At 41.0% G+C, this 23,114-nt stretch overlaps 1 protein-coding gene across 1 annotated transcript; it reads right to left on the bottom strand.

Moving 5' to 3' along the window:
* Positions 1-22,662, bottom strand: OBI1 (ORC ubiquitin ligase 1). Its single transcript, XM_032204034.1, has 6 exons — positions 22,550-22,662; positions 18,050-18,185; positions 16,910-17,001; positions 15,018-15,266; positions 11,941-12,029; positions 1-2,722 (listed from the first exon to the last, which is right to left on the bottom strand). The coding sequence occupies exons 1-6, from the start codon at positions 22,619-22,621 to the stop codon at positions 1,228-1,230; spliced, it is 2,133 nt and encodes a 710-aa protein (XP_032059925.1). The 5' UTR covers positions 22,622-22,662; the 3' UTR covers positions 1-1,227.
* Between the last annotated feature and the right edge of the window lie 452 nt (positions 22,663-23,114).

The raw sequence follows: 23,114 nt of genomic DNA, 5'->3' as shown, positions 1-23,114 counted from the left end.
GAAAAACAAAAACAAACAAAACAAACAAAAACCTTGAAACACAATAATGCAAAGAAACCAATTTTGCTCTGCGGCTTAATTAGGTCTCTTGCCTGTAGTAGGCCCTCACATTATGTTGACCTATGCAATACTTCGTGGAAGAGTCACCTCCAGAGAGGACAAAAGCCATTTCCATCAACTGTATCGATGCTGACACCAGAATGGTTAATACATCTAATAAGGAGGAGAAAGGGAATTTTTTCGCGAATAAGCTCACATTTGTGTTCGATAAAAAAACTCAGATATTTTCCAAATCATGCAAAAAGAAGTTTTTCTTTTTTTTTTTTTTTTTTTTTTTTTGCTAATTCAATATTTGAGAGACAACATCAAGGATTACAGTGCTTATAACATGTTTTATTCAATTCACATAGAAAAGCATGCAGTATTAATGTAAAATGGTACAGTATTAATGTAAAATGTTCAGTGCACATTAGGTAAACAAGTCATTAGCATACAAACCCATTTTCGTGGTCTACATAGGCATACTGAACACGTTTAGAATAACAACACTTTTTGGGAACTAAATTAAAAATTGTGCTTAACTTCAAAAAATACAAGCCATGTTTGCAGTGTTAAAGAAGCAACGTTTTCTAACTGAAGTAGTGTAACCCTGAAAAGAAAGAGACTGCTACCTTATACCCACTTAAAACAATAGTTTCAGTACAGTACAGTGCTATGAAACAGTCAAAGCAGCAACATTTCCTCTTGGAGGCAAGTTTTATGGCAAAACTGACATTGTTTTATAGCAATTTCATGAATCCATAGGATATATAGCCAGTAGCTGCCTTGCACACACAAAATGTAATCTTTAGGAATGGAAAATGTAACCTTTAAAACAAGTTCTTACATAAGTGATGGATTTGACAAGACCACTTAAAACTGTCCTGTTCAACGGAGCCATTCACTGTGCTCACAACTGGAAGATCATGATACCTGAAAACTTAAAAGGTAAAGAAAAAAAATCCCACAAAAATTCCAAGTAAACATGATTTCCAGCCAAAGAAGCAGATCTGGAATGGTTCTTCCCTAGGGAAGGCCTTGCAATGGGCAAGGGAATGTTCAGTTTACACTTAGCCAGAAAAAGGCAGGATCAGACTGCATGAAAGTCATTAAAAATGAAGTTCACTTGGTAAATATTAAACGTTTGCAGGTTGACAACTTTGAGTCGCATTTGATTTCCACACAGAGTCAGTTCTTGGTAGTTTTTGATGGACTAGCGCTAGAAAGGCTGCTCTGAATTTTCCTCTTGGTTGACTGACTGATATTTTTGTTTTTCTTTTCAGAAATAAAGGAAGGCACCCAAGGAGGATTAAGCTGGGTGTGCAGGTCAGATGACATCTTTAAAAAGCACGAACCAAACTTTTGTTCCTCAAATAGCCTCTGTGAGTTACTGAATAGTAAACTCTGGGAAAACTCTCTTTGAAATAAACAGTTCGGAGGCTTGATTTCACTAGCTGCTACGTTTTGGCCCGTAAAAAGTGGGAAGTGGTCATTCATATCTAGTCCAGATGGGGAGAGGATGGAAAACGTAGCAGGTTTCCATCCAGCTCTGTCAACTGGTAGATCGCTCGTCTCCGAACACTTCATGCTCTGTTCCTCATTCATCCCTTCCAGTTTCTTCTCAGTTTCATTCAGAAGCTTAGAGCACTCCGTTGACTTTGAAGAATTATCAAGATCAGAGGACTTAAAATTATAGCAAGGACTTTTGCTATTGTCTGATTCAGACATCATCGAGTCCAACTCGGAAATTTTATCGAGGTAGGCGGCATCCATAGATGTCTCGCTGGAGGTTCTTGTGCGATTCATTTCAGAAGAGCAGAGAGTATGCAGCCTTTTAGGTAAGCACGAACTTGCTTTATCGCTGGACTTTGCTGATGTTTCAGCTGACTGGCCAGCTACTGAATTTTGCGCTGATTCATCAAAATCTAAGTTCTCAGCAAAGTTCGTTGGGCAAGTCCCCCAAAACCCTGATTTTCCCATAGTAAAACAGTCCATCTTCTTTTCACTGCTTGTGCTGTGCTCTGGAGAATCTTTGCTGCAGTCATCTGAAGTGTCACAAAATTCTTCAAATTTCAGCTTTCTCAGGAACGTTGACGGTTTCCCTGCGTTTTCTTTTCCATCGGGAGTGTTCAGCTGAAGACGACTGAGAGACAGAACCGGAGTGCATGGTGCTGGAAGATCATAAAGTTCTTCATCCTTATATGGGGTACACTCCTCAATTTTATTCCACTGCTGTTCTAAGGAGGTATCCATATTTGTAGTATTCTCATCCAGGAGAGCTCCCTGACATCCTGGAAATAGCTCCTTCTTTGGGACACACTGGCTGTTTGAACCAGCTGAACCATCTTGACTAGAAGAGCTTGAACACGTTCCGTCACCTGACAGCTGTTCGAGGCTGTCAGAACTTTGACCGGTAGTCACAGCTTTCTTCTCCTCAACCTGGGTTTTCAAACACGTCGTGTCTTCACTGCTCTCAGTTCCTTTAGCTTCTGCAGAAAGAGCTCTCTCACTAACAGCACTCATGGTCTGGGTTCCTTCACCTGCATTTTTCAGCTGTAAAAGCTGACACTCCATTTCTTCTATGTATTTATCACTTCTTTCCAGTGCCTTTTTAAGACGGTTCATTTCACGTTCGCTTTGTTCTACTTTGGACTGAAGTGCGGCTACTGTAAACCTACCAAACCTGCAAGTAGTAAAAAAAAAAAAAAACAAAACAAAACAAAAAACAAACAACAAAAAACATTAAGCTGGAAAAGGACATGCTTTTCAAGTTAACGTAAAGAAAGAACAAAGCTATTAAACTGGTTAAATTTGAAAATAAAAGCGAGAACTGTATTTCTTAGCTAATTAAGAAAATAAATAAATAAATCATCATATATAATGTATAGGTTGCAGTGAATACCTGAAAAGCCAAAATTAAACTATTAGTGGTAGTAAGGCAATAACAAGCAGATTACCCTTCCAGGGACTGGTTCCATCAATTCAACTCAAATATGCATGAAGAATTATCCCCTAAAACAATGGCAAAGATTTATGATAACATTTGAACAGTGGTCCACATCTTGAAATATTTACATTCAATCATTTTCCTACAGTACAGCACTGTTTTACAATACATTTCCTACACAATGTCACCTTGTCAAATACAAAATGCCAATACGAAGTTCAGAAATTGCAATAGTCCTTTGAGGTGGTTTAAATACTTATGCAGACCATTTCAATTGTGTTCCTGTTAGATATACGGCTTTTCCTTGGCCATCACAAGTGGGTACTCCCACTTACTTCAGAGCTACTTTTTTTTTTTTTTTTTTTTGAGCTTTACAACTGGAACAATGTAATTTCTTCCTCCACTCCACTCCAATAAACCTGCCACTTGTGGTTTGTGAAAGTTGTGTGCTTGTGGGGCTTCCAGCTTGAGCACACTTTCAGCTGCAAAGATACAGACTTATCTTCCCCCCCATCCTCCACCAGCTTTCAAGACTGACCTTCCCCAGAGGGCAGGTGAAGGTTTCAGCTATATGCCCTGACTAATTCTAACCTGTCACTGACAGGTGGGCACCAGGGAATTTCCTGCTCCATCCAAGACTTTCAATTTACAGAAAGGTAAAACAATTAAAGTTCTGGTGTTATTAGGAAGGAGGGAAAGACCTGCAGCCACCCTATTACTCTGACATGCATGGTTTTATATCGCAAAGAAATGACAATTCTGTATTTGGGCTTAACCTAACACTCACTTTCCACCTTGCAGCCCTGTGTTACAACACAGCTTTATATTCACTCTTCCAGCACAAAGACTGCCTGGTTATTTCCACCCTTTTTCTCTCTGTCTATTCCTCCTTTAGCATCCCTCAGATTCACAGGGAATTCCTGCTCCATTTCCTCCACAAACTTCCTCATTTTATCCCCTTACCCCTTCACGAGATGCTCCCACTGCAACCTTTAGACCAATGAGGTCTGAAGGAAGTTTATCGGTGGCCCATGGCTATGCTGGTGAAATATCCATAAGTCTGTGTAAGCATTTCCAGCAAGGAACTAAATTAAGCCTGAAGTAGCAGGAGACTGCTCAATGCTGACAACTGCAATGTGGTCAAACCAACAGTGAGGGAAAGAAATAAGGAGTATCACAAGCCCTGAACAAGTCGGGCATGAGCGACCAGACCTACTGATGTATGTCACTGTTCAGCTGCTTCTGCATATTTAAAGGACTCTGAAGATTTTGATGTGGGCAACTTAGTGGTGGGAAAGATCCACACCACAGTCCCAGTCAGTTCTTTCACAGAATTGCTACTAGACCACTTTTTAAATCAGATCAGTCCAAGTTCCACTGAGTTTTGGTATCTGCTACTCACAGCTGTGCAGGTACGAAAATGCAAGGGAATAGTTTTATATTTATGAGTATTGATGTTCTAAGATTTTTGCCCCCAGAAGAAGCTGACTTGATTGGAACTCTCACGGCAAGGAATCACAAATTATCTCTACCCAATTATCTTTGTCTTGGCAAAAATGAAAGTAGGCCTTCTCTCATTTGCTCACTCTGTGTAACAAGCTTTCTCCTCTCATTGCAGAAGTTTCTCCATTTCTGTTTGCTTGTAAGAGGGGAAGTGGAAGAAAAGTTGTACCAGCCTACCAGCTTTCCCCATATGAAACCAGATAAAAGCAGAATCACAGCGAGTTCAGGAATGCTGCACTTACAGGTGAAGAGGGGGTTTACAATGAAATAAGCATCCTCACACGCAACACATTTTGACTTATTCCCCCCTTTAATTCACTCAGATTTTGGTTTAAAACATTGAGTGAGATAGCCACTACGGCATGGCCAGGCCCAAGCAAGGTTATTCTTGCTTCCTAGAGATCCAGAAGTACTTATTTTGCCTTTCTCTAAGGGGCCTGTTCACACAGCCTTACTGCTGTGTGAACCTGTACTGCTCAATAAAGGATATAAAAATGATGTAAAAACACAGCTGGATTAAGAGACAAGGAAACATGCTTATGTAGAATAAGCAAGACTTTCTGGGGTCTGCTGTAACACACATTTTGACATACAAATTGAACGTGTTTACATTTATATGCATACCTGGCAACTCCTATTTAATGGAAGAATGGTGTAATATGTTTATTTAATGCAAATAGCATTAGTGACAGCCTGAGATTTGCTTACGAGGAGGAAGCACTGTATTCTCAAGTGCAACTTTTATAACAAGTGTCCTCAGGTTAAAAAAAAGTGCAGGATGTTGTTCAAAGCCAAACAGCATTACTAATATGTTAATTGTTGTAGAGGGATGTGCTTGGGAATTTTGGTTTTCAGAAATGGAGCTGCTGACATGCCGAATACAAACAGTTACCTCTGCAGTTAAACACCAGAGCAGTAGTTCCTTTCTGTTCCTGCTTTGAGACTTCCATGCATTTATCTCCCAAGTTTTCAAGGACATTGATTTTTAAGACAGACTTATTACAGTGCACATATTTAAACCAACTACTCTAGACAAGAGGATGACATAGGTGTTTTAGTGACTGTTCTGGCAGGTCAGCTAACAGTTTAGAAGACACGCACATTTTGGGTAAAGAAGCCAGAATCCTCCCTATCCTGTTAACAAAACCACTTTGAGTGATTTCCTCTTCCTTTGGATGTACATTGAGCTGTGTCATAGTCAAAGAGTTATAGCTTGATGGTAGAAATAATTAAAACAAAACAAAACAAAACACACAACAGTTACATGAAAATAAGTGAAATTTTGGCTTGGCACTCCAGATAAATTGTTTTCCTTGAAAGTATCTGAACCACTTCACACCTGGGAACAAGAACAGACATCCATCAGTAGGAGTTCAGCTATTCAGCGCACGTGGTAAAGAGCACGTTTCATACTCTCCACAATATTTCCAATGTTGTGGACTTGTTCTTCAGTCATATCCCTTGAACAGTGAGTTTGTATCTCACTACATCTGTTTCAAGTACCTCCTTTCTAGAAAAAATGGAAAGTCCAGAGAAACTAGTTGTCACTCAAAGTAAATGAATACATTTCAGCTGGGATTTGGATCCTCTAGCACTGGCAGCCCATGACATAAGGTCCTTTACTTGACTACTGGCCTTCAGCTGTCACTCTGGGAGAATACGATCTGCTATAGGTCCTGTACCACATCTGCCAGCCCTGGACGAATGTACTGGATATGTTACAGCACCTGAAGTAACACTGGATGTCTAGATGAGCACCTAAATCCTGTATTTCAGGGCCTTTCCTCAGTCAAAGTCCTTCACCTTGCCCCAACAGTATTTTAGCTTGATACCACCAATCAGAAAATTAGCAGTCAGATGAGTGCACAAGAACAACTAACATTACAGTTACAACACTCGAGCAGCCTTCTTTCATTATCCCACAGCTGCTCCCTCAGTTATGTTTGAAATACTCCTGAAGATGTCCATTTAGAAACAGTTTGGAAAGTTTAGTAGTCTCTCACCTACAAGAGATCAAGTTTCTTCGGTTGTTTCTTCTCTCCTTATCTATTGGTTTCACAAATTCACCTTTAGGGTTTTGTTTACACACATCAGTGACCACGGACTATGACCCTGTCTAGTTTAGACCTTAACTCCATATGAACCCCCTTTAAAACCACACAGACTGAGATAAACATTCCTCTTTCCGTACAGCAAGCAACTGCAGCCAGAGTTTTCCTATATAACCATATATGAAAAAGACTGAAATCTTAAGGATACCGTGGCAGATGATTCTCCAGTTTTAATCACCTGATGGTCCAGACTGTGCAATGCTCTGAGGCTCAGAAACATGAGCATGATTCATCCACCAAATGAAACAAGGCTGGGAAGTGACAATGTACAGCCAGTGCTTGTCACAGATTGAAATTAGGGCAATGCCAGAGCGTGCATCCAAACCCAGTCCCATATTTTCAGTACACGTTTCATTTGGATTTTGCTGTTAAGAAGGGAAGAAAGCTAGGAAATCCAGCAAAACATCAAAGCAATACTGTGTTCTACAGCCTTTCTGTGAAGAGCATCATGTACCAGATGCAGCTGGACAAGAATGAGTTTTGCAATCTCTACAGCAGCTATGAAAGGCAATCTGCAGCAACATCTTGACAACGTGCCAGGCTGTAGGCAATCTCCTTAAAGCAGCGTGTAATATCAATACAGGAATGTTTAACAAACAAACAGCTTTTTTTTTTAGACAGCTTTATCCTAACAAGAAAAAAATAGAAAGAGAGATAGGCCTCAAGCATCTTGCTCTATTTCAGATCTGAATCTAGAAAAATGGATCAGTAAAGGAATTTGGTTGCATTTAATACAAAGCCCTGGGTATAGCCTACTACTGCTTTCCATTCTGCAGAAAAGATGACAGAAGAACATAGGCAATAGCTCCTCCTTGAAGGATGCAAGAGAAACTCTTGCCAGAGCTAATTTCCTAAGCTTGTAGGAAAGCAAGTTCTTTTCAAAGTGGGCAGATAGTAGCCAGTAAATATTCTTCATAGCACCGTTCAAAGAGTATAAACTGATCTGGAGACATCTCACAAATTCTCTCCTGGATGCCAGGAAAGTTCGTTTCCTTCACATCACGAGTAAGACTGAGCTTCGCTGTTTATTGGACAACCATAGAGCAGCAGGGTGGTGAATGCCATAAGCCAGAAGAGGTTACCTCAGAATTACTATAAAACAACCAAACAAAAACTCCACAAATACAGCAGAAAGCCCACAGAACCAAGTAACATCTAAACATCCTTACCAACACACATCTACTCCAGGTTTAAATCTTACTTAGACTAAGTGCTTCCTTACATTTTAGTGCTATGGGTCAAGAACTCAAAGTTGTTCTCAAGGCTACTGAACAGTAATTTCTCCTATTTACTTCTAAGACAATACTGCAGCTGGTCTTTGAAAATAGCCACTCCTCTGGGACAGCCAGCTTGCAGGGAGATTGAGAAAGTAGCCCAGGTTTCTATCTAGGAAGATAGAAACCTGCATGCAGGACACAGGTTACTAGAAGCTTATTGGTAGGCTCAGTGAAATACAGACTGAATTGAGTAGCCTGGCATGAGTGGGAATATTTGAATTGAATAAAAACTGGACATTGCACGTAAGACCTACAGAGTCAACAACCTAAGATTTTGGCGTGCATATACCCAAAGTCATGAATTTAGACAAGAAAAATAATATAACTGGAGAAGGGGGAAACAAAAAACAAAAACCACAAAATAATTTAAAAAAAGACATAATGCAACAATTTTCAGCATGTTACAGACTGTTTTTCATACTGGGATTTTAACTGGCAGAAGAAATTAAATATTTAGGGGAAAGGCTCCTAGGAAGCCTAGGAGTCTGATTCAAGCTAATTTGAATCTAACCATTCATAAAATACGCTATACCCTGGAGTGGATGGACTTGCTAGTTATTTTCCTTCAGGTAAAAAGCAAACACTCTTTTGCCAAAAATGCTTTTAGATCCACTGTGCTCTGCCAATGGACCTAACAGTTTTCTATTTTAAGTAGAGCTGGAAGTCATAGGGCTTAATCATCCTGCAAAACTTAAGTTTTAGAAGTTTTCCTGTTCTGTACCAGAAAAACAGAAGTCACAGAGAATTCCTTTGGAGAAAGAACAAGTAAAGAGCATGCAAGCAACTACCAAACAATCTGATCTGCCTGAGAAATGGGAGATTAGCACAGGTTTCTGGTAAGAATCAGAGCATGAAATTTACCTCTACTTGCTTTTCAGGCTTATGTCCCAACTTCATGATGGTTTGGTATACATCTTTGCCTTTCTATATGTTTTGCTCAAAAATTAAACTCTGGGTCTGAGGAATTATTCTCAAAAATGTTTCAGGAAGTAAATAGAAGAGTAAAACCCCAATCAATGACCAACGTCTATTAAAAAAAATGCATAAACCCCCCATCAATAAGATTGACCCTGCAGCAATGACATACATGATATTTTTCAGCAGGTTTCAATGGATAATCAAAGAAAAAACAACTCAAGATTATGATAAAAGGAAAGTTTTTTTCTTCAGTTAGCCACTGAAGAAGGCTAACTATACTTTCCCTGTGATGTCAGATGTAAAATCCATGTTACAAAGGGATCTTTCACTTGCTATCAGAGTTTCCTTTGCTATAAAGCAAGGCCTATTAAAATTATTTAAATTATGATAATTAGCTCCAGTGTCATTATGCAGAAAATGTGTTACCTCTGGGATAAGGAAACTGAATACTGACAAACCCTTTCCCAAATCACTTGATTCAAGTATTAGTCAGTTACCTAGCTAGTTGTTTAAACGTGAATCCTTACCTGGCAATTCAAAGCTAAGAAATATGATGAAGGAAGGAATGGTGGTGACATTAAATTACAAAGATGTAATTCAGTAGCTATTTTAAATTGTACTAGAGATCCATTCAGAATGTATTCCCCAAATTTACCATCTGAACAATGAATGAAGTGCACCAAAACCAAATGCAATTTGCAAATCAGTGCACCCACACAGAGAAGTTTAACTAACATGACATCGTTGGGTTCTGATGTTAATGCCTTACATTCTGATTTCTTAGGCAAGGCTAAGTTACTGCAACAACTATTCAGGATGTAAAGCTTAGTTTAAAAGTCTTATAAATATTAGTTATCAAAGTTTGACATCAGAACTGGAAGAACATTTCAAAAGTGTCTCAATGTTAGGTCTGATCTAGATATTGCCTAGACTAATGACCATAAGGATCAAAGAATGAATTTATAAAATATGGTAACCAAACAAATACGGTAGAGACCATGTTTGAATTGTAATAGAGTCCCTAGACTCCATGGAGTTCCTACCATGGGACTAGAATTCAAAACAACTGTTTAAAATTTGACGTGAGCATCAGACCATCGGCCTGAAGAAAGCCAGTAAACAGGTCAAGTCCCACACTTGTAAGGGGACGTTAGCAGCAGAAGTGCAAAATGTGGTACTGGTTTAACTTTTAAAGTAGCTATTTAGCAGAACTGGTACTGGGCATTTCTGCTAGAAATGCCAAATAAAAGGAAACAACAAAAATGGTACTGCAAGATATAAGGACGGGACAGTTTTTCTGCTGTAAGTCAGTACTACCGAACCTTCACTTGGAATGCTGTACCCAGCTCTAAGCATCACAGCTTCAGAAATCCATAGGCAATGGAGAGACCTTAGAGTATACAGCAACACCAAATAAATCAGAAGCTTACTTTCCATCCTAAGTCACAGACCTAGAAGAGTTGGATGAATTCATTCTAGAAGACAAGACTAGGACTGAACGGGTATAGACAGGGAACATCAAAATTACTAACTTTAACATGCTGTAGGATTTCTTCCAAGATATTTTTTTTTCCTTGCGTATACTTAAATTCTTGTGGTACACCAAAGTTGAAGATAACTGAAGCAGGGTACAAGCATGCAACTGTCTAAACTTCTGAAGTGTAGAAACCATTCCTGAGCCAGTTAAAGCCTGATCCAACTCATGTTCTCCCAATCTCCATGCATAGTTCTGGAGTTACCTTGTGCAAAATCATTCCCAACACGCAGGAAGAATGCAACTAGGCGTCTGGGTTGCAAAACCAGGTCTTAGTTATGGCCAGTTTCTAATAACATTTAATTCTATCTGTGCTTCTAAAGAGGAAAATCATCAGCTATTCTTTTATGCTGCATGGGCAAAAGATGGTAAAATAACCAGTCTGCAAAGTCTGGTTCACCCTCCCTTCACATCTGATTTTTTTGATCAACAGGACGGTACAGGTAGAAGAAACTGAAATTCCTTCCACTGGGGAGTTTACCTGACCTTATTGAAACAGAATTGAGGTAGATGATTTGGTTTCTTTTGGCTCTTCTTTTCTAGGATTTATTTGGTTGCATCTATTAATAAGTTTCCCATCCTTGCCATCTCACTCTCTAGCCTTATGGGAGAAAGGTATTTGTTGCCATTGAATCCCTTTCCACTGCCAAGACCTTTAGCAGTACTTTATCACCCTTACTAGGGGACATCAGGTCAAAATGTACCTTTATACATTTAACATCACATGCACAAGGATCATGCATCTGCTTTCCTGGGGTCTTAAACAGTCTGACAAGGAAGCTCTCTGTAAGGATGAATTTCATCTTCCAGCAAGTTAGCTGTGAATTAGATCGAAACCCACAGAGCTCTCCTCTCACATTATGAAGGATGTCCCCCCACCCCCATTCCCCAAAAGCACTGTATAAAACTTTGGCCAAAATCGCTCTTATCTTCCTAAGACAGAACTTTAAAAATGTGATCACTTTGCTTTACAAAGTACTTCCAAGGGGGGGTACCTTAGTACACAGCTGTAATCAGTATGGAAACGTTTCTGCTTTTTGAGGTAATTGTTGTTGATGTTTTCGCTACTTAGAAACATCAAACACAGATGTCAGCTCTGGGAATGATGTCCTCATGCTGCATAAGCCTGATTTTGCATGCCTTGCCCAGGCACAAGACTGTCAGGGACACTCCTTGAATGAGAAGTCTAAGTTCACAAAACAAACCCTGAAGGCAGCAAAAGGAAGAAAACCAAGTTACCAAACAAAACCAAATGCAAACAATGAGAACCTCTACAGAGTAACAAACCTGCATTGACAAAAGGATGTCAAATTTAAGTGAAATTTCTCAATAACAAAAAATAAGTTATCTGTAGAATTCAATAAATCCATTTCTCCAGTGTTGGCCAGATAACACAACAGCATTTGTAGCCAGTGCATATTCCTTCACCGCAGACTTGCCACTATTCTCTAAGTTGCATTTGTCACTCAAGTCTGTGAGGATAAAAACTCCAAAGTCTACCTTGAGACACATATGCAATGCCATGTACACCACCATAGTTTTAAGTTAAAGTCCTACAACAGCTAAAGAGTCTATAAATAAAATATAGAAGCTTTTAAAATATTCACATACTTTTGGGGTGATCTACTATCAACTTCAGCTTTTAGTCGCAAATTCTCTCTTAAAAGGCTATTGTTCTCCATGCTCAGTTTCTTATTTGCCTAAGGAAAAGAAAAGGAAAAAAATCAGTATACAGTAAAATAGAAATGACTTCCAATATTTATAGGACAAGCTGTTTCTGATTTTTTTTTTAAAGAGACAGAACTAGAAATGTGAAGGCAGGAAACAGCCTTTCAGACAGGGACACCACTTAAAAATCACCATGGGAAATGGCTTGCAAAACTGAATAGCGAACAGACATTTTTAATTTATATTCCCAAAATACATTGCAAGTGTCCTATCTAGGGAAATAAACACAGCTATGTTAGTTAGTACAGAAAGTCATTAAGGAGATGTACTAATGGCAATTCCATGTTTTTTTTTTTCCACATGACTAAATACGTTAAGTGCATTAACATTACAACATGCAGGTATCAGCAAAACTAATGTAGAACAGCTTCCACCATCCCAAATTAGATTAAGATTACTTTGTTTGTTTGTTTGTTTTTCCCTTTTTTTTTTTTAGCTTGTTGTTTTCAAAGCAGTTATCCTATGGATGCAAATCCATTATGACAAGCTATTTGCAGTCATTCTTCACTTTCTTGCAGGACTTTCTGATTAAGACTCTTGATTCAGAACCCTTCTCGTTCCTTGAATTGAGGTCAATTCCTTCTTTTCAGTTCAACAGACGCTCTTGTTAACAAGGTACTTCATATAAAGAGAAGCTTTCCTGCTGCCGTGTTTCAGAACTACGAACACCACCATCCTAACAAGTAGAATGAACTCTTTGCATTTCATAGTCTACTCAGTCTCCGTATGTTGAAAACTGTACCACCAATCCAGGACTTGTAAGTCACAGTCTCAGTTCTAGTATGCAGTGGAAACATCATGTATGATACAGATTATCTGGGCTTGTGAGTGCAATGTACTTTGTTACAAGCATCAAACTGCAAGAAGAGAGGCAGAAAACTCTAAATACTTATCAAAATATTCCCAGCAACCTTCCCGAGTGAGGCTGAGACAGTGGAGAGGGGAGGGAGTAATGGAGGAGAAATAAATCAACAAAACAAAAAAACTACAATATTACTAGAGACAAAAGTAGAGATTTCTGGTATAGAAGGAATAGAAAGGGTAAACTCAGGCCCTGGGTCTTTGAGCGTCAACTCCTCTATTATTAAAAATAAATAAATAAATAAATATGAAAAGCTATTCTGAAGGTATTAAGAATCCAGGAGCATCAAACCATTTGCCTCCACAGCCAAGACCTTTCTCTCTTTCCAGAGACATAGTTCCTTCAGCCACACAATGAAAGAGAAAACTGCACAACTTGTGTAGAGCTGGTACACAGGTTACCTAGCTGGCACGCGGGAAGGTAGACCCCAACTTCTCTGGTCTCCTTCCATAGAGTGCTCTGACCTCCAAGCCAGTGATCTGCAAGGAATCCCCCCGCAAGCAGCAGTGTCTAGATTAATGACTTCATGCAACCACACTACCAGTGAGCATACTTATCTAATATTCCTAACCACTGGGTTTGTACCAGCACTGTCGGATTTGCTCTGACTCCACTCAACGTTACAATGTCTACATTGGGAGTCTCTGCCCTAGGACACTAAAGGATAAAGTTGACTCCTTTCCTGACATAGACTGGTTTAGAAAGTGACAGGAAGAAGAAGAAGAGTCAAGTGACTTCACGTACTTCCAGAACTGAGCAGCTGTTGAACAGGAAACAGATTGGAAGAAAGTATCTGCATCAGTTTTCATCCCTAAAACTCATCTAAACAATCTATTTGTATCTAAATCTTATTCAAAATCAGAGACTCCATAAACACAAAACCCTTTTATTGCTGGGGTTATGCTGGAGAAAAACAAAACAAAACACACACACACACACACACTACCCCTGCCCCAGTCTTCACTATATATTCTTATTTTTACCTATCTTGGAAAAATCATTATAAACCTGTCACCACAGAGATTGTACAGTTTAATGTAATGAAAAAAAAAAAAAAAAAAACAAAAAAACAGACAACAGACAAGAACTCCTTGCTGTGAATCCCCTTTAGCCAACTAGACTGATGCTCCTGGGATCCCCTGAGGCCAGCTGTGTCCCTGTCTGTAAAGCTGAGGCCCATAGTCTAGCCATGCTATAGAAAAAAGCTCATTTTGGAATCTCAGTTTACTTTGTCTCATTTTTAGTGTTTACCATGCACAGATTAGTCTAATCAGGACCAGAATTTCCTTTAGGCTGCACAGACACAAATCTAGAAGTGTCTCATTAAGAACGACAAAATGGCAGAATGTTACGATGTGCACCTTTGAGTCTAGCAGAGGGAACGAACAGTACTAATTCTTAAGAAAGAACCCTATCCCTTTCAAGTTAATCTCGAAATTTCATTCTAAGTCAATGTTTAACATGATTTTTCCTGTGCCCATAGGTAGATTTTGCAAAGTATTTTTATTTACTTGGGTTTTCAACCCCTCCCCCCCCCTCCCATCTGCAACACCAAGTTTTCTTTTCTATTACATTCAAGTTGTATAAAAAGCTGCAGGTTTTCACTAAAGGATCTTTGGGTCATAAAATGCTGAAGCTTGTCTATTTTCGGTCAAAGGGTCAAGTTACTCTGTCTCAGCAAATTGCACCAAAAATATTGGTTAGCAAGGAGGGCAATAGTGCAAAATCTGCCTCAGCCAACTGTACTGCGTTTGGCCATTGAATGTTGTAAAATAGATATATTATATAGATTATTGCAAGCCTGAAAATTCTGGTCATCAATACTGGTGACAAGCACTACTATAATCCAATTACCCAGTCATAGAGTGACACTGGAGTTGAGGAAGAGCCATATACAAGGCTCACTAGAACAAGCAATAACATCTGACACGTGCAAAGACTGTATGGAAATACTATGATACACCAACAATCACTGGAATTAATTTCTTCCCCCTTTTCTTCTAGATCTATGAAGTACCCAGAGGTCATGCCAGCTCTCACCCGTTTAACTAACATAAAAATTACATGGCCAGATAGCTGAAAAAGATGTATTTATTACCTCCTTCAACTTTTCCACATTATCTATCACTTTTTCACATATATCATTGGCAGCTTTCAGCTTTTTGCTCCATTCCTCTGGGGTTTCTGGGCCACTGGTACTTGCTTCATCTGCTGACTGGCTAGTTTCCTCATTTTGGCAAGAGGAAACTGGCACTGTAGGATCCAGAAGAGATTTCAGCTGTGTCTGTAAGTTGAGATTTCTGCCTCTCAGTTCTTCCACTTCTTTTTGCAGGGATTCTATTTCATCCTAAAGATGTCAGAAATTCACAGGAATTAAAATAATGTGAGAGATTAATTAAATAATACTGGCAAGTTCCTACAGCACTTTAGAAACATGGGTTCTCTGGCAAGCCCAGATGCATGCCTTTACTTACGCATCTATCTAAATATGCTTATGTATTGTGCTCCAGGCAGGATTTTAATCAACCTGCACACTCAAGCATAGTGAAGGTTTTAGTGAAGGGAATCCCCTGACTACATAAAGGACCCTGAACAAACTGGCGGGCAGACCAAAAGCTTCAAAGCAGTCAGCAACATGAATCTATTATTAGGGCACTCTGTGGGAAGGTTTCCTGTATAAAGAGTATTCTTAAGGTCGTCCTCTGCTGACTCATTTGCTGTTATTTGAGAACGATATGAGAGATCCATTCTGAAACATCACATGGTCAGATGCTGAAAGTCTCAACATTCAAAATGGACAGAGCACTGCCTGGAAAAGGCTGTTCCAGCTGCATAAAAGTAGAAGCATTTCAGGAAAGACTAGAGGAAAAAAAAAAAAAAAAAGAACAAAGCCAACTAGCTGTGTCAGTCTGGAGCCACAGTGAAGCAAAAATCTTCAAAAGCCTGTTGCTAAAGAGATAAAAAGTAATTTATCCTGAAAATGTTTTCTTCACTGTTCTCCAACTTAAGACTTACACTGCTCAGGGTAAGATTATTAAAGTAGACCATATGATGGTATTTATTCAAGGCCTATTTGCACAAAATAAAAAATCAAACTCTCCCCACCCCCCTTAAAAATTAATAACCATTTCTAAATAGATTCACTTTTAAAGACATTTATGTTATCCTGTGTCCATCTGTGTCATTTTGGAGTTGATTCAATAGAAACACAGGAAACCTCCCTCTCATGACCGCTCTATGAAAGAAACTGAGCTCTAGGCAAACTTGTTGTAAGGCAGCCCTCACCTCCCTTGCATTAAGGATATTTATACAGCGTCTGTTTCTTTTCTCTCATTCTCCTTGCTGTGAGACAGGTTTCTTTGAAAAATGTGCGGTGACTTCACACTCTTGCTACTACGGAAACAATAACTGAGAAGACAAACTAATCATATTCCTTATTAATACCTTTTTATCTTAAGATATTTTTTTTTTCCAGCAGAAGAACAGAGAGGTTTCCAGGCATTCCTTCATCCGTTCATTCATTCAACAAAGCAACAATAATAGAAGTTAACCTATACCAGAGGATTCCAGTGGGCATTTCTCTTTAAAAAGAGGTTTAGTCTCCCCAAGTAATAGCAAAGTACTTCAGAAAATGTTTGTCTTTGTACCAAATACAGAACAAATACCCCAATGCCCAATATGCATAAAGAAAACGCTCCCATAGTATCTTAGGGTTGAATTTCCAGTCTCTGGAACTGGCTGCATTTGGGTACCTGTAGCTTAGACAGAGCATCACCATGGCTTCTGCCGGACCTCTTCAGCCACCAGCAAATGCCTTCCCCAACCTCAGCCAGAAGGTGGGATATTAACGCAGCTCAGTTCCACGTAGATTCAGCTTAAGGCTTTGCTCAAATTAAAGACACCAGGACTCAAAGCAGGAAGATCAAGTTGCATACAGTAATTTAACAGTTGTAGTTCATCTGGGAAATCACAATGCTCCCATGTGCTTACCTCATATTCTTTGTGGAGCAATTCAAGCCTTGTTTTACGTAGGTGTTTTCTGACTGTCGGACTAAATATAGGATCACTTTCACTTGTTCCTCCTAAAGCAGCACAGAAGGAAAAAAACAAACAACTAATATTGTTGTTTTTTTTTCAGTCAATTCAATTTTAGCAATCCAGCTTGTAGTGCTTTTCATAATATCAGCTATAAATACAGCTAATATTGGACCAATCTACCACCATGGGAGACTACAACCTTTCATTTTCAGAACAGGTTAGACAGGAATATCTATTAGTGATGTTTAGAAGTCAAAATCCTGTCTCACAGCAGGAATACAACATCTGAATTTTTTTCAACTTCATATTATCCTTGACAGAATCATGCCTTATTTAAGACCACACTATTAAAACAGATCTAAGGGAGGGGGAAAAAATGCGACGTAAAACCAACACACATACATTTATTTAACACATGACAGCATACGTTTCTAAAGTAAGACTATTCATACATATTTTTCCTATTAGAACCAAATAGCAATGGTGACATTTTATGTCAAATCAAGATACCAGTTATTTTCCAACCCTGGGGAAGTTCATATCCTCATTCAAGTTTTGTAGCTTTCACATTTTCTTAAAAAATAAAGCAAAAGGTGAACAATCCCCAAATAACAACCAACAGTCAAAAAGAACACGCGCATTCAAGGTTCTGGATTTAAGCACACTATTTCTCAGCTAAATGCTGTCCTCTTAGGTCAACAGGCTGCAACATACAGGTAGGATATTTGAAGAGAGATGCCTTTCTTCCAGCAAAAGGCACTGTCCAACTAAGATTGAAAATAATAATTACAGTGGTGGGGTGCTTGCTACCTTTGAATAATCAAGCCGTTATTATACACATCATCTCTGGAATTTTTACCTTATGTATACTTTAATAAAGATTTAAAGTCAGAGGCTGGTTTTAAAAAAAAATAAATCCAGACATCTTTGGACCCAAGAAAACTTCAACCATCAGTAAATATCAGAAATTATTTCAAAGCCTAAAGTTGTCCTTATCAGCTATTGTTAAAGTTGTCCTTAAATAGGACAACTTAAACTAGGACAACTTAAAGTTATCCTATCAGTTATTTCAAAGCCTAAAGTTGTCCTTACCTATGATTTCCTTGCAAGGATTTTCAGGCGTGATGGGAATCCTGCAAGCTGGACACTGATTATTGTTCTTCAACCAGACTTCAATACAAATGGAACAGAAGACGTGGTTGTTCACACAGATTACAGGGTGACGAACCTTTCCGCATCAAGGAGGAGAGGAAAGAAGGAAAACAAACAAACAGAAAGACACTATGAATACTTAAAAACCCTTTCAGGTAATTGAGTATGAAAACATACTGCCTCAATCTCCAGCAGGAAAGAGACACTGATGTTTCCCCAGGCTACAAGTGGGCTCCTGACTTACAGCACCAAATTTCCCTATTATTAGTGACATGACAGCTATAACTTTATTTGCAAAACTAAAGATTCTTGATCCCCAGAGCTCATCAACACGGTGTGACAGAAGCCCTTCCCTCATCCTACCATCTCCATGAATTGCAGCCAACCAGTGAAATGAGCTCCTCTGTGGAGGAACCAAAACGTGCACATTCACTCATTCCCAACAGCGAGGGATTGAGAGATTGCCCCAAGCAACAACCAGCACTTTGCCTTGAAAGAGCTGCCACTGAAGTGGCATTGCCGATTAACCCTAGCTTGCACATAATCAGCTTCATGGAAATAAACTAACGAGGATATGGGCCAAAACCACAGAGCAGAAATATGAACCAGCAATCACTAATTCAAACCTCCTGCTAGATACGCATTGCTACTAGTAAGTCAATACCCACGAATGGGGCAGCTTAAGTATTGCAATCAGACACAGTTCCTCTCAAGTACGTATAGAGGGACCAAATATGATACAGAGAAAACTTTTCCCTATACCATCACTTTACTGAGGTGCCCTGGTACAATTTATAGTAATACACTCTCAAATCTCACAAGGCTTAACGTTAGTATCTCTGTTAAGGTCCTTAAAAGTAATTATTTGTTTTTATTCCACCACTATCTCTGCCCAAGAAACATATTTTGACTCATGGGGGTAGAGGCGTGTTCTGCTTCAGAGTCTGCTTCATGGCCCCTGTGAAGCTGTTAAAGCCCACGTTCATGCGAATCCTTTCAGCTTCAAAAAAGAAAAGCCCTCACCAGCCTTGAGATTTCCCTTGCTCATTTTATCAGCAAAGCAGACAAACTAAGAAGGAAAAATGAAGCGCTGGCAGGGAGAATCAAGAAACTGGAAAGGACAGCTAAAAACCACCTTGGAAAACGGATTAGATGTGCCCTGTAGTAATCATGCCCACACACTGTGTTGTACAAGCTAGAAACCAAGTATTTTACCACTGAGATACACACACATCTGTATAAGGACCCAGGTCTGTCAGTTCCTTCTTCATTTTGCTTTGTGTGTGGGACAGGAGCCTAAGGACTGTCTGTACACAAACAGAAACTAAAGTTACTGAAGGTGTGCATACAGAGACTAAGGGATTTCTCCAAGCACCTGCAGGTTTTTGCTTCTAATTAAAGTGGCTTTTTGGGGGTTTAATGCAAGCATTAGCACACCAAGGCTTTGTAAACATTTAAATATTACAATTTCATTTATTAAAAACACATTCTTGTTATTGACTGCTTTTCTTTACCAGAAAGAGAGCTTTTTCCAGCTTTTCCATTAGCAGCTAGAAGAAGAAAATAACTTTTTTTCTCTAGTTGGTCTTTTTTTTTCTTTTCTTTTTTTAACCCAGGAGCAGCCATTATATGAGAATAGTTATATGGATGGCTATTATAGGGTACAGAGCAGAATAACATAAAATAGTCCAAACAGGGAAAGACATTTCAGGAGTGCAGGTCTCCTCCCAGGGGAGCAAGAGACCCTCAGTTACCCCAACCCTGACGTGGATATACACTTCTTGCAAGTGAATGATTACTCCATATCTCTAGCAAAATAGTAAGTCACGTTTATCACTCTCTGGGGGACAGTGCTCCTGATTTACACGCATTTACACGTTTCACTTCAGGGCTGAGGTTTACACGTGCGTTAGCTCAGAATCCACACAAAGCAATCCGTGCCCCGGCAGCAGGAGCTGCTACCGAGATGTCATCAGGAAACACCGAGGCCGGGGGCCCCTTCCCCTCACCCTGAGCCACTGCCTGTGACAAGCCTGGGGGTGGGGATCATGACACACTCATTACTAAAGAGCATTTTACTTGAATTACAGCACCCTTTCAGTTCCTCAATTGACCATAATGACTGGAAAGGCTACAGCTTATTTAGGAAGACTTGATTAGCTCGGTGAATTTGAGTAATTCCCCCCCCGCCCAACGTGGTTCCCGCCTGGATCAAAATCAGATCCTGCAGACATCCATGCCTCTTCTGGGCCTTTAAGCAGCATTAAGTGAGGAGCAGGCAAAGTAAAAAGCAGGCACACTGACACCAGTGAACAAACCCCTGGACATATCCCATGGGCTTTCAGCACACACAGAACTGCAGGCCCAAGCCGAAGCACACCACCACCACTGAAAGCAACAGGAGACCTTCAGTCACTGTGCAGCCGGCAACCTGAAGGCCTGATGCAGCCAGCTGCTGACCTCCTCGCTAATTATGAACACAACTACATTAGACACCAGCCCAGACTATGTTAATTGAACATTCAGGTTACAAAGATGAAATTCATCCAAGCAATTAGCACTTGTGATAAATGGTCATTTGCCCACCTTGCAACCATTGCTTATAAACTGTTCACGCTAACTATTTTCTATCTAATATTTTCTATCCCCTCCTCCCCCCAAAAGATCTCTGCTTCATTAAACACGAGCGGATGACATTACTGAACAAGTTTCTATTCACTACCTCTTTTTATCCACTTACCACTAAGCACAGTGAATAGTTCCTGGTTTGCAACCAATCCTCTGCAAGTTTTGCAGATAGCAAGAGGGTGGGCTTCATATTCAATTTGAAGCCCACGCTACAAAACACAGAAGTACTAGAACACGTCATCCCTCTGTTCTGCTTTCTGTCCCCCCAACAAGCTGGTAAAAACTGTGATTTTTTTTCCTTATTTTACTGAATAACCTTTTTCCCCCTCTTCAGCCCTACTCTTGAAAAGAGAAGAGCTTTTTCTGATGCTTTTCAGTGATGCACAAAGATGTGTGTAAAAAGGACAGTCAAAGCAGCCAACTTTGGCAAAACTGAAACTTAATGTAACTGAAAAAGAAGCATTCAAAGACCTTCATTAGAGATGTCACCACTAGATCCACTTACATAATGTTAATAAATTACCTCAGTGCAAGATACCATGAAAGAAGAGTGTGGAAATCTCTTCCAGTACAAACTCAGTTACATCAGTCCCTGGTCAACTCCAGAAGAGAAGTGGAAGGATGAGGCTTGAGAAGAGCCAGTGGCTCTATAGCAAAAGACGAATGACTACACAGCAAAGCTATGAAGCGCTGACATTATTTTGAAAACCACCAAGATAAGATTTAACACTGAGTACCTTATCAATTTGATTTTGCTCTCCTCCTTGTTGAGGAGTATCCGCTCTGCATTAGACACAATAAACTTATGCTCTCCATTTGTATTAAATAAATACAAGGGATAACAGCAGTGCATTCCTGCTTGCTCATGTCCCATTGGAAAGCCAAGAAATGAGTCAACGTGGCTGCCAAGAGCATCACTCTCTGCCACAGGTAAGACAGTGGAGAAACAGAGGTGTGCAACCACCTCCACCGCCAGTGCTCTGTCTGCTTGACACATCCACCCCTCCCCAACTCCTGTGACCACGCAAGCAGAAAAGGCCTCGGAGCCGAGCCCACGTGGGGCAAAAAAAGAAGGGACGGTAAATAACAGACACAAACACATGGGTTATTTTTGCCCTTACAACAATCGATGGTTTGTTTTATGAGGCGTGCTGCGAAGAGGGAGGAAGCACGAAGGGACCGTGAGGGACGAGGGGAGGCTCCGAGAAGCAACCGGTGACAGCCCCGCAGGCAGCTCGGGGGGCTCCCGGCGCCCAGCTCCCATACCGCGAGCAGACACCAGAGATGAGCACCATGCCTGTGACCCTCTCGGGTCAGAGAAAGGAAATCAAAACTTTTCTTTTCCTCCAGCCAGCTCCGATTTTTGCTCATCACTTTCTACACCCACTCGGTCCTGCACCCCTCTTCTTTGTTTCGCTGGGCCTCCACGACACCGCACGGGGACCAAACGCGAGCCTCGCGGCATCCCAGCTCCTGTTGGGATGGAATACCCCCTCCTCCCATAAAACCAAAAAGCTTCACCCCAAAAGCACTACGTCCAAATTCCGTCTTTTTTATTTTTTATTTTTTTTGGGTGGGGGTGGTGTAACCCCACCGGTGCCTGCTCCCGCCGGGGTCTCCCCCAGTTCCCCCCCCCCAAGCAGCCCCGCAGCGGGGCTGAGCCCAGCCTCCCCCCCGTTCCCCCCGGGTGGGTGTCAGCGAGCCCCTCCCGCCCCGCACCCACCCCCGGGCCCCTCGCAGGGTGGGAGCTGAGGAGGGAGAGAGGGAGGGAGGGCGGCGAGGGAGGGCAGCGGCCGCCCGCGGGGCCGTTACCTTCCCCAGGCAGATGTGGCAGGTGATGGGCAGCGTGAGGGACAGCGTGACGCTCGGGCCGTGCTGCGACATGGCGGCGCCGCCCGCACGGAAGTCACCGCGGGCAGGCAGGGAGGGAGAGAGAGAGGCAGGCAGGGAGGGAGGCAGGCAGGCAGCGCTAAGGCGGCCCCGCTACGGCAAGCCGGCGAGGCCAAGCCGCCGCCGCCCGGTGCTGGGGAGGGGAATGGGGGGGGAAATGGAGGGGGAGCGCAGCGCAGCGCGCAGGCTTTTGAAGCGCCCCCCCCGGGAAAGGAGAGGGGGGAAGCGCCCTCATGGCGGCACCCCTCCCCACCCCCACATACACACAGCGCCGCCATGGCTCGGCCCCATGAGGGGAGAGCGGGGGTGGTGGGGAGAGTTTGGTAAAGGCGTCTGGATGGAGTGGGGCCACAGCGGTGTGTGTTTGCCTCAGGAAAACATTCCTGCCTCAGTAAACCCTTCTTGCCTCAGTAAACCACTCTTGCCTCGATAAACCATTCTGTCCATGGTCTTCATTGTGCCACTTAAACGCCAGCCTTTTAAATCC

This window comes from Aythya fuligula, chromosome 1, assembly GCF_009819795.1.
Source record: "Aythya fuligula isolate bAytFul2 chromosome 1, bAytFul2.pri, whole genome shotgun sequence".
NCBI classification, from domain to species: Eukaryota; Metazoa; Chordata; class Aves; order Anseriformes; family Anatidae; genus Aythya; species Aythya fuligula.
This window is presented reverse-complemented; position numbering and strand designations above follow the sequence as displayed.